General features: G+C 24.2%; 1 protein-coding gene across 1 annotated transcript; it reads right to left on the bottom strand.

The window, feature by feature from the left end:
- Nucleotides 1-238: 238 nt before the first annotated feature.
- On the bottom strand, nt 239-18,820 carry LOC129612169 (uncharacterized). Its single transcript, XM_055525682.1, has 6 exons — nt 18,436-18,820; nt 17,139-17,362; nt 1,449-1,593; nt 1,181-1,303; nt 961-1,113; nt 239-864 (listed from the first exon to the last, which is right to left on the bottom strand). The coding sequence occupies exons 1-6, from the start codon at nt 18,818-18,820 to the stop codon at nt 668-670; spliced, it is 1,227 nt and encodes a 408-aa protein (XP_055381657.1). The 3' UTR covers nt 239-667.
- Nucleotides 18,821-19,939: the final 1,119 nt, after the last annotated feature.

The raw sequence follows: 19,939 nt of genomic DNA on the forward strand, positions 1-19,939 counted from the left end.
AAATTAATTTTATAAAAAAATGTCAATTATATTCGGCTTATGTCGAGTTCGGGAAAACATTTTCCATTTTTAAAAGAATTTTTTTTTAAATTTTTTGTTTGATTTTAATAATTTTTAAGAGAAAATAATATTTGTTGAAAATTTTAGAAAACATTTTATTGAATATAATTTTGGAAAAGACTTCATGTTTTAATACTTATTTCGTTAACTGTTTTTTAAATTTTTGGGAGAATGAATGCTTTAAATATTTTTTTTAACTGTGAAACTGTAATTATCTCAGATTTCTTTTAAAATTTCCGATTAATTAATTTTATTTCTTATAAGTAAGTATCGTACTTTTGAGTATAATTTAATTGATAAAGAAATATTAATTTAAGTCTTTTTTTTTGAGTATATTATTTACGTCTTCATTAATATAATTTTAATATTATGTTATTATGACAAAAATATTATATATGGAAAGTATATAATAATTTTTTTTTTTAAATTTATTGGTAAATTTTAATTAATCATATATATTTTTTTTCTCCGTTCATATATATTATGTATGTATGCATTTATTTTTCTATATCTCAATAAACTTCAAATTAAACGAACCATTCATCTTTTTGAGCATTCGAATTAGCTGATGCTGTTGTTGTTGTTGTTGTTTGTGATAAATCAGGACCTAATTGCCTAAATTTATTAGATACCAAATGGGACGGACTTTGGCCATCATCAATAATTTGTGTTGAATGCGGAGGTACCCTAATGGTCCCGCAGGGTGATACAAGTTTCCCGAAATCGGTGGCAGTGCTGTATGTTCACGTGGTAATGTTCCATGTAAATGTTTCGATGAACCATTTGTTTCGGCTGTATGTCGAACTATTATATAAATCAATTTATAAAAATAGATTTAAAAGAAAAAAAAAATTAGTATTTTCTTTTATAACAAAATTATATTGATTAATTTATAATTACGTTGTATTGAATTCTGATTTTGATTTCTTGGTGTTCGTCGACATAAACAAATTGTCCAACCAACTATACATGCGCATATAACTAATAAACTACTGACAGCAATTAAAACAAACCAAGTTAATTCAAGACCAAGTAGCGTTGTTTGTTCTTGATCTAAAAACAAAAAATTAAATGATAAAAAAAGTAAAAATTTTTACATTTTTTTTTTTTTAATATTTACTTTGGCATAAATTGCTAGCTGATTCATCAGAATTATCGCCACAATGATTAACATTATCGCAAACTAAATCTGGATGAATACAAAAATCACGATATTCACAACGAAAATCTTTACAAGAATGTTCTAAAAAAAAAAAAAAGATAAGAAATAAAAGAGAAAATTTTAATTAAATTTTGTATTGTACCTTAAATCATATTATATATGTATATAATTATGTATTAGGTTAAGAATAACATTAAAATAATATAATAAATGATTATATAATTACTTGAATCCTTGACTGCTGTTATAACTAACTTGAAACCATTTGCATCAGTACCCCAATTATCGGTGACATATTTTAATGTTACGAAATTTGTTCGTGTGAAAATTGACCCAACTGATTGTTTTGTATTACGGCATGATAAATCGGCCTATAAATTAAATAAAATAAACAATAAATGAGCAATATTGAAACAACAACAACAACAAAAAAAAGGGATAAAATAGGGAAAAAATATAAAAATTACACATGTTCATACTACACACATTTTGTATGTTGTATTCTTATACTCGTATAAATGTATGTTTTATGTATTTATTTGGTTTTTAATTTATTTATTTTTATTATAATAACGTATATACAAATTTTTATGCACGATATGTCTGTGTGCATAGTGATTATAGAGAATAATATAAGCGATCTTAAAGAAGAAAAAAAATATGTTAAGGCTTTCCTTTTCTGTTTTCTTTTAAATGATGAGATGATGAGTTTTAATTTTGATGTGATGTGTGCTTGCTTCTTAAGGAGATTGATTTGATCCTATAATAGAAATAGAAAATATTTCTTAATTAAGGATTTGTTTTTTTCCTCCTTTTTTCCGTTTCTTGTCTTTCCTCTGCATTTTATTATTTGTTTATGTGATTATTTGCTCTTTTGGGTTAAGATTGATTGTAAGAAAAATTGAAATGAAAAGGAAAAATTTTGATTTTTTTCTAGATTTTTATTATTCATTATTGACGGCCAATGAAATAAAAAAAATTCGTTTTTGATTCATTTTGATTTTTGTTTTTTTTTTCCATCTTAAATGAATTGAATTTTTTGTTTTGTGTTGGAAGAAAACAATAAAAAAATGAAGTTTTAACAAAAAATATATTTATGTATGGTATTTTTATTAATGTATGTTTGTATGTATGAATAATAAATTTATTATGAATATTAGTCTTTTTTTGTTTTTTTTTTTTTTATATTAAATATATACGTATTTGATGAGAATAATGAAATCTGTGCTGATTTATTTATAATTTTCTTATAAAAGATAATTATAAATTTATTATTTATTAAATTAAAAAATAAATATGATAAATAAAAATAAAAATATAAGCTATTCAGTGAAAAAATAGTTTTGCTTATTGAAAAATAATCTTATTTAGGATTATTTATATAAAAATATTTAATTATATTTAATTATATATAGGAACTTGCGTTGGAGAGTAAACGTATACTTTAAATATACTGATATATTGTTATAATTTGTGATACACATTTCTTTGATAAAGATAATAAAATTTTAAAGATATGAGTATATAAATGAACTATAATATAATTTTTAATCTGTTCCTGGATTAAATGTTTGAAATTATTTTTAGAGAATTATAACTACTTTACATATAATTTTCCAGCTTGATTTCGGAGATCGGAAAATTAAACTTCATACTGATTGTAATAATATAATTTTTTTTTAAGTATATTTGTTGCGTATATTTTATAATATATGTAAATCAAATTTTTTGAAGCTAGAATTTTTGTTGGAAGGGCTGTTTCTGTAGTTTTATTGTGGTGCAGTTTTGACTAATAAGATCTCTCGCAATCAGAACTGTAAACGCAAATTTAATCAACAACTGTGTAAGATGTATCTAAAGTTCCTGTGGAAACAAATAAGTAGCGTGATCAAAAAACCCAGTCAATGCAAAAAAATCAAAAAAAATTTATTTGTCCTCGAACTGGTCTCGAACCAGTGATCTACCGCTTTCTAGGTGGACGCCCTATAAACTGAGCTACAGGGGTATGATTAATAAATTCGTGAAAAGTTGTTTTTCTAAAAAGAAATTAGAAATAATGTGTAAAATTTTGTTATACGCTTATTTGTTAATCAATATATCTATATGTACAGTGTTAGTAGTTAAGAGTAATAAATAATATTTTACTCATATTTATACTATATTGGAATAGTTAAAATATTATTTGTGTTTGTGTTTGGTTTTTTTTAATTTTATAATTTTTATTTTAATTTTTAATTCTTTTTTATTCCTATATATTTTATACATGAGCATTATAGTTCCTATATAAATTTAATACATATTTTGTTTTTATAATATAGTATATATATAATATTATAATTGAATATAACCAGAATAGTATTTGTGCATATATTTAAACATATTATGTGTCTTACCTTAAGCGGTGTTCCATTTCTGGGGATTTTATTTTTTATTCTTGTTTTATTTTAATTTTTTTTTATTTTTATATTTTATATATCAAATGTATGAGCATGTGACACATACATATATATTATATCATATGTAAAATGTACATTACATTTGCACATATTGTTGTATATACAGCAATATGTGCAAATGTAAAAGGCAAAATATAGAGTAGGCAAGCAGTTATAACATAAAATCAAAATAGGTATGTAATAATAAGTATATGTGTACATAACATACTATGCATAGATAGTAAATATTGGGGCACAGAAAAAAATATAAAGTATTTGTGAAATTAAAGTAATTTTTTAGTTTTTTCTTTTTTGCTAAATGTGTTTTTCAACACAAATCTGTTTGTCCTTTAAGAGTTTTCATATATTTTTGGCCCGTTTATTTTTCAGCTTTTTAAGCAAAAATGAAAAACTTCCCTGCTTTTTTTTTATGTTTTGGCGATTAAAAAAGAGAGAACAAGGAGTAACATTTTTTTTTTATATGAGTTTACATAGGTATGGTTGTAAGTATAACTGAATTTTAAACAAAAAAAGGACTTAGTGTGGTTGAGTAGTGAAATTAAGAACAAAAAAAATACAAACAAAAAATTTTACATTTAAAACATTCAACCAATATGAGATAGCGGGTGCACAAAAATACCTACAGAAAAAGCAAAAAAAAACAGGAATTGGAACGGGTACAAAAGAGATAAGGGAGCAAAAAAAAAAAAACACGATTCCAATAATAAAGAAAAAATAAAAAAAAAAATTAAAGGAAAAAGGGTATATAGATTCCCTGTCATACATATTATATTATGCATGTGGGTAAAGGCCCTGTAACCACAAATCTGTCCAAAAATATATGAGAAATTAAAATTACAAAAACTATACACACATACACATATGTATGTAAATACAATACTTATGTAGGTTAGGTACAACTGTCAACTGAACTATATGGTATTATAGCCTATGTATGGACGTGAATTTATACCTTTATATAATAATGTAATGTAGCTTTTACCTTTCTTTTCAAACAAAATTTTTTGACGCATAGGACTTGGCGTTTATTTATGTGGTTAAATCAGAGGAAAAGTAAATTCAAAAACAAAATATTTTTCGTTTGTTCTTACATTGTTTCTATATAAACGTACGTTTCAAAGGCATACATAATAATTACAAACATATTTTATATACATACATACATGTAACTAATTTTTTTGTTATTGGAGATTTCAAAAGAGTCAAAAAAAATTGCATAACTGTATTATGTTGAGGTTTTAATTCAAATATGTTCACACAAACAGGTGCATACATAAACAATGTACACATGTTTTATTTAGTTTATGTTGTTTTACACCAGGGATGTACTTTGTGTATATTATTATATCATGTATGTATGTGTATACGTTACTAAAATATTTAATAATGGTTTTTAATAAAAAAAACATAATTTTGAGATTTCAACTAGAAATTTAAAATCTTGAAACTAAAAACAAGGTTTAATTTTCTAAATTATTTTTAAAATATTTTAATGAAACCAATGAATTATGTTGTAAAAAGTTGGACATATGAAATGTGTAATAAACAAAATTGGTTTTAAGTAAAATTTTGTTAAAATTCTATTTCCGTGTGATTGTAAAAACAGAACGGAATCGGTCAACACCAGAAGCTGATAATTTCCTACGAGTTCCCATCAGAACAACAGCAAAAAGGCAAAATCAGGTGTTCAGTATTTTGCTTCTAATATCAGACACACGCGAAAATAAATGATATTAAAAACATCCACCACTGGTAAAATAGGATTTTAGGTTATTTTACCGCTGTTGGTTAAATGCGTGTTCTTTAAAATTAAATAAAAAATTTTTAAAGAAGTGATGATATTTTTCAAACATCAATGTTCAATTAAAAATGAAGTAGGAAAGATTTATTAAAATGTTTGATAATGTCATATTTTTTTTTACTTTCATGCATTTTGTATTGCTATTCATTTCATTTGAATTTTTGGCAGTACTTGCTGATTAATAATAAGCACTGTGGTGGAATAGTAAGTGTGGTGGAATAATAGGTGTGGTGAATAATAAGTGTGGTGAATAATAAGTGTGATGAATAATAAGTGTGGTAGATAGTAAAAAAGATACATTTTTTATAAAAAAAATATCATAGAAAGAATGGGAATAACAAGAAGTAAAACTTCTGGCTAGCAAGACAAACAGGAATGTTCACTTTTTATTTTAGCCTTTATTTTTCAAATTTTGGGGGAAGACATATATCATATGTTCATATAATATTATATGTATAAAAAAGTGGAAGGACGGGATGAATAGTTTAGTTTAACAATAATTTATAAAGCAAGGGCTATTTTTTTTAGTTGTTTGGTTTTTAAATTCGAATATAAAATTAATTATTGAATGTTAAAAGCAAATTTTAGAAGGAAAAAATTACGAAACCTGTTTTGGAAATTGGGAAATTAAAAGTTATACGGAAAAAAATCATAATAAAAAACAAAACCAAAAAAAACCAAAAGAATTCATAATTTTTATTTAAATTTTTTTTTTCTCCAAATACACAGGACAAAACTTTTGCACGCTTAATTTTTGTTCTCAACTTTGGTGTTTTGTTTTTAAATTTTTTTTTTTGCAAATGTTCCGAAAAATTTTATTTTTTAACCCTTTAAAGGTTAAAATCGTTATTTTATAAATTGTTATGTTTTTTATAACGGCAAAAAAAAAATTTATATTAAAATATTTTGTATTAAGAGCATACGCCAGAATTTTTTAGGAAAAAAAAAATAAGGAACTGCAAATGACAACAAAGACTTTTTTTTCCAAATGTGAAGTCATAGCCTAAATGTGATCGGACAAGAAACTTTTCAGTATTAAAAACGATAAAAGGGAAGACATCTTCAAAATTAAAATTTTATGTAATCCTTAAAAGCCTAATTTTTTAAATTGTCAAAGCCTTGAAGGTCACATGAAAGTCAAATGTGTAAGACTAGAATCTTTTTTCTTACATATGACCTATGTATTATACTTTACTGTTGTACATTTCTCGAGCTGTTACTGTTTATTTCATAATAATTAATTTTAAATTAATTGATTAAGTAAGAGCCTCTAGAAAAATTCTAGAATTATAATTTATTAAAAAGCCTTTTCACAGTATTTAATGTAGAAAATACGAACCGAATTCCAGCGACTAAGTTATTAAATTTTTAATTCATATTTTAATTCAAATTCTAATTACAAAAAAATTTTTTAATAATAAATTTATTTTTTAGTATATTTAACAATTTAAGGATTGCTGGTCAGTCTTAAAGTTTGTAATCCTAATATTAGCATGGATGGTTTATTCTAAAATTTATTTTTTATTTTTTTTTTTGGTGTATTTGTAATTTGAAACCTGAAATATTCACATTGTTTTTAGCATTACCATGATTCCTTGCCTATGGGGAAATTCCACTAAACTTTAAAGTATTTTTCCCGTACCATAAATAAAAAAAAAAAAACAAAATAACCGAAAAAAAACGAAAACAAAAAATAACGAGAAAAATAAAATTTAACAAGCAAATACAAAAAAAAAAAACAAAAACAAGAAAAAGTGAATAAAACCAAAGCAAAACACAAAACCAAAAAATTCAATTCGAAAATTTTAAATGTTATTTGTCCTCTCTTTTGGTTTTTTCTTATTTTTTTTATTTTCAAAATTTTTCTTTTCTATCCTTTTTTTTTTCTTTTCCTTTTTTGAATAAATTAATTTTGTTTGTGTTCTTCGAACAGATTTAGAGTAGTTATATACTTCATATATTAGTATTAAATATAAATTCCTATATACATCTATAATATTGTTCTATATATATAATAATATTTTCACTGTATGTATGTGATGTGTAGTTCTCTTTGTATATAATCATTATAACGGGGGAATGACAACGACAACAATTGTAATAACAATGACGATGATGATGGCTAATAACGGTTTTAATAGTATTATACAAAAAAATGTCACGTATTTTCTATTTTATTTTCGTGTAAATCCTTAATCCTTTTAACTAGAAAAAGAGTATTATAATAGATTTAATATAGAGTAAATAGTAGATAATAATTGTAGCAGTAAAATACATATTATATATATATATATATATATATAATTATGTATGTATGTATGTACTAAGTAGTAATTTCATGTTAACAATATTTATTTTGTATAAAAAAAAAAGTTCGTAATTTGAGGATCGAAATGAGCAATTTAAAAAAAAAGGATTTATTATAAATATACTTCATACTCGTATGCATGTATGTAATTCCAATAAAGGATATATTTAAGTACTAATATATTTATAATAATAAATATATTTATAATGAAAATATATTCAAAGAATTTGATCCAATACGAAATTAATGAAACTATTTACTTTATATATATATATATGTATATATATATATATGAGAAATATGTTCATGTAAAAATAGCATTGAAAGCTTTTAATTGCGAAAAAGAAAATTATTACTATGTAATGTTAATAGGGTATTATAATAGATAATATTAAAAGGATATAAATTAAAAACAAAAATGAAAATGAAAAAAAATAAAGGATTAAAATATTTTTTTTTTTATTAAAGAATTTTTATATATTTTATCATTGTTTTTATAATTTCCATTTAATGGTCTTCAATAATAATTTTAATACATTATAAAAATGAATTGAATTTACATTTTAATTGAAAATTTTTAATATATTTTTCGAATTATTATTATTTTTCTTAATATTGCCTCATTAACGATATTAATATACATAATATCTTTCTTTAAGGATCTAATTATAATTTTTACTTAATAAGACTTAGGTTATCGTTAACGTTAATTCTCAAGGCTTTGGTATTATGCGAAAATGCTTTAAGCCGAAATAAATTGAATAGTATTGATGAAAGATTCTTATTAGAATTTTCATTTCATTACCCTAATTTTTATTTAAGATGTTATAAAGAATATGTTAATATTTCTCACTTATTTTAAAATTAGAATATTTAACTAATATGTTTATGAATATTGAAAGAATGTCCATTTTGTGGCAAAGTATTTTTTGAGGTTTGGATTTTAAAGTCAAGCGAATACAGTTTTAATATCATAAAAGGAAAAAACTTCAAAATTTTTTCAAACTTTGAAAAATTTAAAGTTTTTTGCTAAAAATTTTAAAATAGAATCCATTTTGAGATTATATATATATCGGTTCATTATTTTATTATAGTATGTTATTACATAACATTTAACTGAAATCCCAACTGACTTACAGGGCTGTGTATCAATGAGAGGTACCATATGATATTCTTCAGGCCATTACTTTAGCAAATGCAAGGGAATCTCGATTGTTAAGTTGAACATTTGCAAAACAGAACATTTTACCATTTGTATAACACCATTTTGCATGGTTGTTGTGCATTATTTCAAAGTCATTGAAAATAATGTGATAATAATAAAAAGTAAAAAAAAAATTAATCACTTTTTAAATAATAAAAATGCTCTATTTTTTTTAAATAACACCTAAACCAGATCAGGTAGCGTGTTGACTCATATACCAAATTGAAGCGCAGTTAGCAAGGTTGCCAGCTTTGTTAAAATTGGAATAAGCTCCAATGTTACGTGATCTAAAAAATCACCATTTTTTAATTTTTAAAAATTTCAAATTAAAATTTCAAATTTTTTCGAACTTTAAAGTCATGTGATTCCAAAATCTGAACAGATTATAGCTAATATTGATATTCTTAAGAGATCCCTTACTCTGAGTTTTCCAAATCATATTTATTAATGCGTTTGTCTTACACATCCACGAGTTATACCTAAAATTTAAAAAAAATAAAAAAATCAGTCGAAATTAACGTTAAGACACTGCAACTTCGAGCTTTTTGAGCTGTGAAGGTTATCTCTATACAAAAGTTTTGTCTACTCATGAGGGCCTATACAATGGCATATAGCAATGAACTTTGATACCCTGTATTTATATAAATATGTATATATAAAAAAGTCTAGAAGTATTCAAATCTCATTTTACATTGTTTCGATGTTCGAATATGTATATAAATTTGAGCAGAAAATAAATATTAAAATTTACCAAATATCCAATACGTCCCCTATTCTATAATTATATTTTAAACATATAATATTAGCCACAATATTAAAAATACAAAATTGTATTTCTAATAAATTTTTGGTGAAAAATTCCTTCTCATATGTCACATAAAAGCTATTCATCGACATGATGGGAATGTTTTAATACTTATCGACTATTTTTTGTCTTTTTTTTTATTCTTTTTTTTTCAAATATTACAACATCATTTTCAGAATACAAAATTAAGTGTCCGGAAATAATTTAAATTAGTTCCTGAAGTTTAAGAAAATATCTTTCTTTCTTTTCTTCATATTATTATTATAAAAAAAAAAATAATTTCTTTTTCTCTCTTCTTCTATTATAATGTTCACATAAATATGCTATTGCAGTTTTTGAAATTTTCTTTAAGTGCAAAAGAACCTCTTTTTTTTGTTCAATTATAAGAAAAAGACGAAAGTTATAAGAAACAAAAAAAAAATACGAAAAAAATCAAAGAGAATATGTTTTTTTTTGTGCAACAAGGACTTGAAAATGGCCAACGAACTGTAATATTTGTAATCGAGAATATAAAAGTCAAGGCGTTTCTTCTTTTCTTCTCTTTCTTGTATAATATATGGCAAACAATACTATGGGAAGAGAGGCTTTTGATGAGCAAAAAAAAAAAAAATACTATTATAATTTGTGAACAACATTAAAAAAAATATAAAAAAAATTTTTAAATGTACTGGGAGCTTCAATATAATTTTAAAAAACTCAATGGAACCATTATTTTAATATGATAATAAAGAACGCGATATTTAATTGTACATTGCAATTATACAGGACAATAGCGTATTATACAATGTACATATGTATGCATGTAGATGCATATTGTTTTAAATGGAACAAACTCTATAGGGTGAATTCATTTAATAATAGAGCTTAGAAAAGCTGTGTACGAAGCATTAAGTGTACGAATTTTAATTCAAAAAAGTGTTTATATTGTTTATATCGCAAGAAAGGATACTATTTATAAGGTAGTCTGGAGTTGCTTCAACAATCTGGAAAGACTGAGCGTCAATAACAAAGTCACTTTTATGTGGACTCCTGACTATACAGGAATACCTGGAAGTGAAGAGGCCGAAATCGTGGCTGTCCGTGCGGACTTATCGATGTCCAAAGACTTCTTTGGCCGACTGATCGCGGACATTCCTGACATTGTAAGACGGAGCTGCTCTTCACTGAGGGTTCTATCGTGGTTTGTCATTAAGTGTGCACCCTTTAACTCTTATTTACAAAAAATTTGCAGGTTAAATACGCAGCGATGTAAATTCTGTAACCGGAATACAGAGAACTCCACTCATGTCCAAATTGAGTGTGATGGCTTAGCTCGCTTTAGATACGAATTTCTCGAGGTTTTGAACTTGGATTCTCATGAATTGTTGTGCATGACGGACCTGTTAAAATTTATTGGGAGCCTGAATCTTAAGTCTAACGATCTGGAAGTTATGACCTGTGAAGAGATACGCAAATATTTTAAAAATCTCACACTTATCTACATATATTGAATTCTATTTCACTTGTATTCAATATTAATTTGTGAATGTATATAAATACAAGTAATCGATAGTGTGATGCAAACTGGTTCAGTTTCAGAAGCTTCAATTAACAATTTAATTAGAATTCATAATAAATTTCATTTAAAAATTATTTTAAATTATCAAGTATATTTTTTATGATTCACCCTATTATAAATACAAAATGATATTTACGTAGATGTAGTATAAACATATACATACAAATTTATATAATAGTATACTGAAAGTAATTTTTCATTTAAGAATTTTATGTTTATTTAAAATTTCAAATAAGAAGAACTCAAAGAAGATGGAAGAAGAAGAAAATGTAACACAATGAGTTGCATAAAAGTAATAGGTTGCATAAATGTGTGCATGTTATGCTTAACTTTTTAATAATTTTTAACCATACGTAAATAATGTACATTATATCTGTGTTTAGGTACATGTAGATAAAAGTTCAATAAAAGGATGAAAATGAAATAAGAAGCAAAATGTGTGCTTTTTGATTTTGTTTTTTTTTTTTTAAATGTCATTTTTCGACGATTCATTTTTAACTTTTTAAACTTCAATAACCAAAACATGCTGTACAAATATATGACGCTATTGAAGTAGCTATACACAAAATGCATGAATATACTTGTATCAATATTTGGATATTAATGAAAAACAAGAACAGTTTATCTTCATATACATCGCTACTCCATGGTTCCCCCCCCCCCCCCGTAATGCGCATGGTTCCGAAAATGTAATAATTTATTTATATGGATACCTTTCTTTTTTAACAGACTATAGCTCGAAAATGAGTACATTTGCACCCCTCCCCCTTACAATTTTTTTGCTGGAAATTGTTCAAAGAATCAGCCTTATTTGCCACTTTATGTTAAACCCCCTGTATTTTTATTTAATACTTTAAGAAAATATTAACAGCCTATTCACTTATTTATGAAATTTTCCATAATTTTACAAGCTTTATTTGTAGAAATTTTGATTTGAATATTTGCAAGTATGACATTCTTTAAAATTCTTTAAATTTATTTAGTTCATTGCGGTCTTCGTTTTTGTATTAAGAAAGCTTTTGTGTTCTAATATCTTAAATTATTATAAATATTTCAAGTTTTAAATTGTATCTAATAGACCGAATAATATATTTGTTGAATTTTTTAAATTACTTTTGTTGTATGTAGAAGCAAAGGACAAATAATCCAACATAGTTTTTAATTATAGCGCGTCATATTACTGCTGATAAATAAGAAATAGATAAAGAGCTTAAATGCTCCTTTATTTTTCAATCAGTTTTTGATTTCTTAGCAGAGATTACGAATTTTAGGTGTTTTCAATATCAATTTTTAAATATTGGACAACGTTGTCTATACTTATTCATGGTTTCCAATTTAAAGCAAAATTGTATATTATTAGAAGCAATTCATTTTAGTGAGCTGAAAATTCTTCAAAAACAATGGGTGTATCATATTGCTCTAGGGCTTTATTATAACACTTACATTCCACATCTCACTTATTTTATTATATAATACAATTAGACACTACATCTCACTATTACTATACCTTTCCCTATTAAAGAACAACTAAGTTTTTTTCATCTTAAAGTGGACATGAAGAAACAGAAAAAATTTCACTTCAACTTAAACATTGCAAATCATTATGCTAAACTTTATATAAATAAGAATAAAATATTCTTCAATTGATTTTGTATTTTAAACATTTAAGTATATACATGTATGTACATATATTGAAAATTATTAAGAGATATGTATATAAAAATAAAGTCGGAATATAAGAATAAGATATTTTAATGCCATTTTATCTTTTTTTATTGTATATTGTATAATATTCTCTTAACATTGGAAGAAAATTAGTTAAATGTGTAGGAAATGAAATAGATATTATGTAATATTATGTAAATGCACATCTGCATAAACATACATATATGTACATATATTTATATTTTCTTATATTACACACTAGATTTGATTTTCCATTTGTTATAACAACAAAGAAAACACAACGTATCTATTGAAGAAAAGTACAATCACCATTATTGTGTATAATACGTATGATAGCCTTCATTTTGATAAACGTGTCTTCCAAAAAAAAACACATATTGTAAAGATATAATAGAAAAAAAAATAAGTAAATGATTTTGCTGCTTTTTGGAAAATCTTATTTTAATATCCAAAAAAAAAAAAAATGTACAAGAAAAAAATTTTTATATTACAAAAATACCCAGCTTTACTCTAGAATTTTTCATTTTTCACAAACAAAAAATTTATTTTTTTCTTATTATTATGCACTTTTTGCATAATATTTTCTATATGTGCATATTAAAAAATACTTTTTATACCCGTACGAATGTATGTTCGAAGGGCATTATAAATTTGTCTTACCGTTTGTAACGCAAACGCCTAGTTTGTAACGTATAGTGCAGTGTCGAATTCTGAGTCGATTTGAACATATTTTTCGTGTCTGTCCTTCCTTCCGTCCGTCCCAACTATAACTCAAAAATGAATTGAGCTAAGCTTATCAAATTTTCACAAATGATTTTTAATAGTAAGTGTCAGAACCATATTAAAATTGGATGTGATGGAGACAGTACAAAAATTGTTCAGAAATTTCAGTTAGATTCAGAAATTATCTAAGAAATTATCGAAGCTATATTTTTGAAATTTCGGGCGAGCAAATATATTATAGGGGCTGTTATATGTATAAAAATCGTTGAAATTTCTTGACTCAATGTGATAGTTCCCATACAACTTAAATAGATATAGAAACTAGTTCAAGTATATTTGCCACCAACTTTGTAATCGTTTGTAAAACAAAACCAGCGCAATTAAAGTCATAGTCAGTCCCACAACTAGCTATAACATATTTGTTCGCCCATTGAATGATAAGTACGCATATCCTAGAGATGACATTATGAATTCTACTTTTTTTCGTTTGTTTTTTTTATTATTTAAGTTTATATTTGCATTTATGTTTTTTTTTTTTTTTGGGATAATGCACCAGGATCGTTATATTTTGAGATTTAGCTTTTTTTTTTTTTTTTGTAAAAAAAAAATGTTTAGAAAAAGAGGATAATCTGGAATATATAGGAAAAATAAGAGATAAAAAAAAAATGGGAACAATGGAAAAATAAAATAAAAATGGAACAAATTTTTTTCTTATTTTTTTTTCTTGTTGTTTCATTTACTCTTTTTTTTTGTGTTGTTCATGTATTACGGAACATAGAAAACGTTTCCGATTTATGTATGCTCTTCTTTTGAATTTTATTATTTTTCAATAAATTTGTGGGTATTCTTAAATCTCAATTACAATATTTTCGAAATCAATTTCAATAAATCAATTATTTTTATAAAATTTTATTTTAATAAAAATTTAAAATCTAATTAAGAGTGCAGTATTTCATAAAACAAGTGAGATATAGTAATTACACAAAGCTTTTTTGCTTCACAATTACACAAAAGCTTCTTTACTGTCTGTGAACCGATCAATGAATCTTAGTTTCAATTGGATTAATTTTGAAGTTGAATTTAATGAACTTGAATTTCATTACTTGAATATAATGAATTAGCTATAAGCTTTAAATATATTGCGCTATTCAGTGAAAATTTTTCTTGAATTATTATTGTATTTGAACTCTGGTTCTTGGAGTACTTAATTAAATATTTTTGCGAGAAAAATAAATACTTGGATAATCAAAATTTATAAAGGGTCGATTTCATATACATCTTCAAACATATTCAAGTAAATAATCAATGGTATAATCTAATCACTTAAAGTTTGATATTATAAAATATTGTTTGGCAAGAAAATTATACTCGTAATTAACAGTTGTTCAATTATAGAAATAATGAGAATTTATTAGAACATTAGTTTTTGGAAAATATTATTCGGAAAGCATTATACGGATTTTGAAAGGATTTTGTTGTATTTTTTGTGATATATTAAAAGCCTATGTGTATTAATATATTTTCAATTCTATAATTTAAAATATAAATTGGAATGCACTTGTCAAATTTGTCCCTCCTCTTGCCATTGAGTCTTATTCCTATATGATTCAAAATATTAATTTTAAAATCTTTTATATAAGTACAAGAGATTCAAAGCAAATAGATTTTTACTACTTAACAGCAAATAAAAAATTTTTATTAAAGAATCTGGCGAAACTAAATTTTATATTGTCCACTATATTGTGTATACATAAGCACTGGTCTTATTTACTTTTAAAAATATATTCTTAAGCTAAAGTTCTATTTTATTTAAATAATATGTTTTTTTTTTTGTAATATTTAAAATTGTAAAACACACAAAATTTGATATTTTATACGAGTAGTGTATAACAGTAAAAGAGATTTCATTCAATAAGAATGCAAATTCTATTGTTATGCTAAATAAATGTATATATACGCTTGGTTATACATTTATACAGTAAAATAAAAGAGCAATGAGCGGACCATTAACAATAAAGTGAAATTGTACATTTATGGTACAATTTTTTTTTTTTTTTTTGGGTAAAAGAAAGAATAGAAATTAAAAAAAAAAATAGTTTACGATTTAGTTGTTCTTTTTATTTTTTGTGAAGTAAACCTTCATCAGGCTTTTAATATCAGGATATCATCTAATATTTTTAAAAGAATATAATAAAGGATAAAAGATAAGAACAAGAGAAAAAAAAAGTGTCCATCAGCCAAAAATTTTAAGTTTTGTTTTTTTTTTTTTTTTTATTTTATTTTTAATTTTTGTTTTGATTTTTTAAATAATTTTCCATTTAGATTTTTTTTTTATATTTTTTCATTTCTATGACCATGTCTGAGTTTTATTTGCTTTCAATGTTGAAAAAGAAAAAAATTTATTTACATAAACGTTATATAATGATTTTATAATGGGACCACTTTTGAAGACCTTATAATATAAAAATGAATAAATGGAATGGTATGATGATTTATTGTTAAATATAAAATTTTAAAATAATAAATTCGGCATTATAATTAGTTCATCAAATATATCTTATGACTTATGAGTTCACTATATAAGAACAATGACATTACTTTAAGAGTTTTTATTATTCGGACAAACTAAAATGAAAATAAGTAAAAACGTTTCAGTTGGTTTTCAACTGATTATATACCTTGCACCTTTCATTGTTGCGTAGCAATGAATCGAATCTGTGAAAGCATTCTATAGAAACTTTAGGGATATGTGAAGATATTAACCCATGATTGCTGCCAAACTTCAATATTTAAATTTAGCTTTTGCAATTCTGTAGCATTTACCTGAATAAATGCAGTCACTTCTTTGAAATTTTTGGAATATATGTAAAATGAACCTTATAAAATTTGATACTAATATCTTTATTCATTTTTGAAATATTTAAAATATCCTCATTGAGTTGAATTGCAACTACTCGAACCCGTTGTTCGAATTGGTCCAATTGCAATAGCAGCCGTCCTTGGCAAAACAGAAACAACTTGTGAAAATTTGGTGTCGATTGTGTTATTCTTTTTTGAGTTACTGCGAGTGATGGACGGACGAAAGGACGAATATGTCTAAATCAAAATAGAATTTTACCATGCCAAATGTTAATATACCCTTCACGAAGGTATAATCATTAAATAAATAAGTATAAATTTTTGAAATCATAACAAATTTTCTAACAAAATCAACTCTTTAAACGTCTGCAATTGCTTATATTATTCTTTTATATTCAAAATATTATTAAAAATGATTACTGGAGCACATTCCAAAAAAATTAAATTAATATATAAAAATAATATGACTTGTTAATTAAAAAACAAAAAAAAAAAAACATTTATATTTATACTAACCTTATGTGAACCAACAGCATGGGCACCATCATAAACATATAAATGATCATTACAATCCAATTGTAATAAATCAAATCGTAACATAAAACGTTGTAATATTGAATGCGTTTGAAATGTAATCATGCAATCTAAATTCCTTTCATTTTGGGATAATAATACAGCTCCATCAATTTTACGATATAATTGTTGAAGAAAATGATTTTTACATAATGATGACATCACATCTATAAATATATAAAAATAATTATTATATATATTGGTATATGTATGTATGTATGTGTTAATATAATAATTTTTGGTATAGATAATAAAATATTTTCATTAATACTGATCTTCCTCCTCAATTGAACTCTAGTCAGTTCTCCTCATAAAAATTCGTCAATCTCCATTATTGCCTCTTATAGGTCGCAAGACTAAAAATGTTGTCGAGGAGGTTGGCACTACATATACGTACTCTATTGATTTAGGGATTGGGTGATTTACGATAATATGAAACTGTACTCGAGCTACTTGCATGATGCGGCCTATAACGTGCACCATGACGGAAAGATTAAATTAAGCATTAAAATATTTATTGAGAGTGAGAGCTTAACTTCAGACTACGAAGCTTTGTTTAAGATTTTTAGAAGATATCACCTAATCCTTCATGTGGATCCTGGTATAGTGGATAAGAATTTGGCAAAGTATCGTAGCCACATGAAGAGTAAGTGGTGGTTAAATTTTGTGGTGCCTCAAATGGGATATCAAATATTTGAGATGAATGAATTAATTTATTATTAGAATGTTAGTGGACTTACAACTAAAATAGGTGTAGTCCTTACCAGCTCTGCCATCATGGACTGCAACTTTTTCACATTGTCGGAAAATTGATAAATCCCATAATTTTGACACTCTTTGATTGAAAATTTTCAGAAATCAAAATCGATTTTAGTGTTCTTTTGGATTGTTTATTGAACAATTCTGCCGAAATAATTCACTACAAATAGTATTCAATTCAAATTTTTTTTGACATTTTACAATTTGATTTTAAATTTAATAATTTTATTAAAACAAATTTAATAATTTAATTTTTATACAAAAAATATTTATTTAAATTTCGATTATAGCTAATTTTTTTTTTAAATAATTTTTAAAATAGCTATGTGTGTCTATGCATGTCTAATTATTAATTGCTAATTATAGGAACAGAGTAATTAATTCAAAAATTTCCTGATGATTTCTTGAAGTATTTAATTCAAAATTAAATTGAAATTTGAATTTTCATTAAAAATAATAATTTATCTTCTAAATTTATTACATGGCATTGCATCATATTGTCCTCGTAATGTTATAGGTAAAATGGAATTTTTAATATAATCGGGTAATGGATATACAGCCGGTTGTGATTCAATAACCCAATGTTTTGGTTGTTCACAATAAATTGTATTTGGACTTTTAATTTCACCATGTTTTGGGGTAGCTCTTTGAAAAAAACTTATTGGCTGTAATTTGTTATATGGATCACGATACCAATCACGTTGATCTTGACATAATAAATAAAATGTATTAATTTCATTAATTCGACCATAATCAATACAATTTAAGCCAGGCATTAGAAAATTATTTGCTTTACGTCTTTGTTTTCTTGAATTTTTCGATACCAATAGCATATTTACTTGTGGAAATTGTGGTGTTATTTTCATTATTATTCTTTATTATATAAGAAGGATTAAAATATTATTATTATTATTTTTCGTTTTTGTTTTACAAATTCCAATTAAAATAATTTATTGACTTACAAAAGAAAAATGAAAGAAATTAAGCAAAAAAAAAAAAATTGAAATTAATAAAAAGTTTTTTTGAATCAAAAAAAGAGAAGAGAAATTTTTTTTTGTTTTTTGAAAGAAAAATTATTTATTTTTAAATTTTTTTCTGACTTTTATTTTTTGTAAAAAAATTATTTTTAAAACAAAATTTACTTTGTTCTAAAAAAAAAACAAAATAAAGGGAAAGAATTAATAACGCAATAAAGCAACATAACAAATGAGAAGTTAATTTTTCTTTTATCCTGAAAATATGCAATTATTTACGTTCTTATTTCAATTTTGTTTTTGAATTAAAATTTTATTTAAATTGTTCTCGTGAATAGCCTTCGAGGTGAATATTTTCTTTACGAATTTTATTTTCAACTTTTGAACCGGGAAAAAAATTGAATTCATTTCAAATTCTTTAATATTCTTTTAATAATATTCAAAATTATATTAATACTTTTAGGCATATTTTCTATAAAATATGTTTTTCTTATCTCATTCCAATTAATTTAATTTTTCTAAAAAACAAAAGATTCCATAAAATTTTTTTCATTCTTTGATTTCTATAATAAAAATAGAAGAAATAATATTGGTATTTAATAAGGAATTTGTTCACTTTCGCCCACTAGATTAGTACTGATTCACTACGGAATCTTGGATGGTGTAGGGATCAGGTGAAAAAAGATAAATTGAAAAAATAACAAATTATTAGAATTTTTTTTAACCCTTTCTTTGTTTTAAATCTTTTCATAACAAATTCTTTTATTTTTCTTTTTATATTTTTGGTCCCGAAATATGACAAATTTTTTCTATAAAGAAAAAATCAGTTTATTAGCTATTAAAATTTATTTTATATTATAAATTTTTCAATATATTTTATGAAAGTTGTCATAAAGTTAAGTGGTTATATTGTTTTTTTTTTTCTTTAAGTTTTCTTCTTACTGTTTTTCTTATTAAAAAGTTTTATTGATAAAGGAAATTTTTTTTACTAAAGAGTTAAAAAACCTATAA

This window comes from Condylostylus longicornis, unplaced genomic scaffold, assembly GCF_029603195.1.
Source record: "Condylostylus longicornis isolate FDR11 unplaced genomic scaffold, ASM2960319v2 ptg000062l, whole genome shotgun sequence".
In the NCBI taxonomy this organism is placed as follows: Eukaryota; Metazoa; Arthropoda; class Insecta; order Diptera; family Dolichopodidae; genus Condylostylus; species Condylostylus longicornis.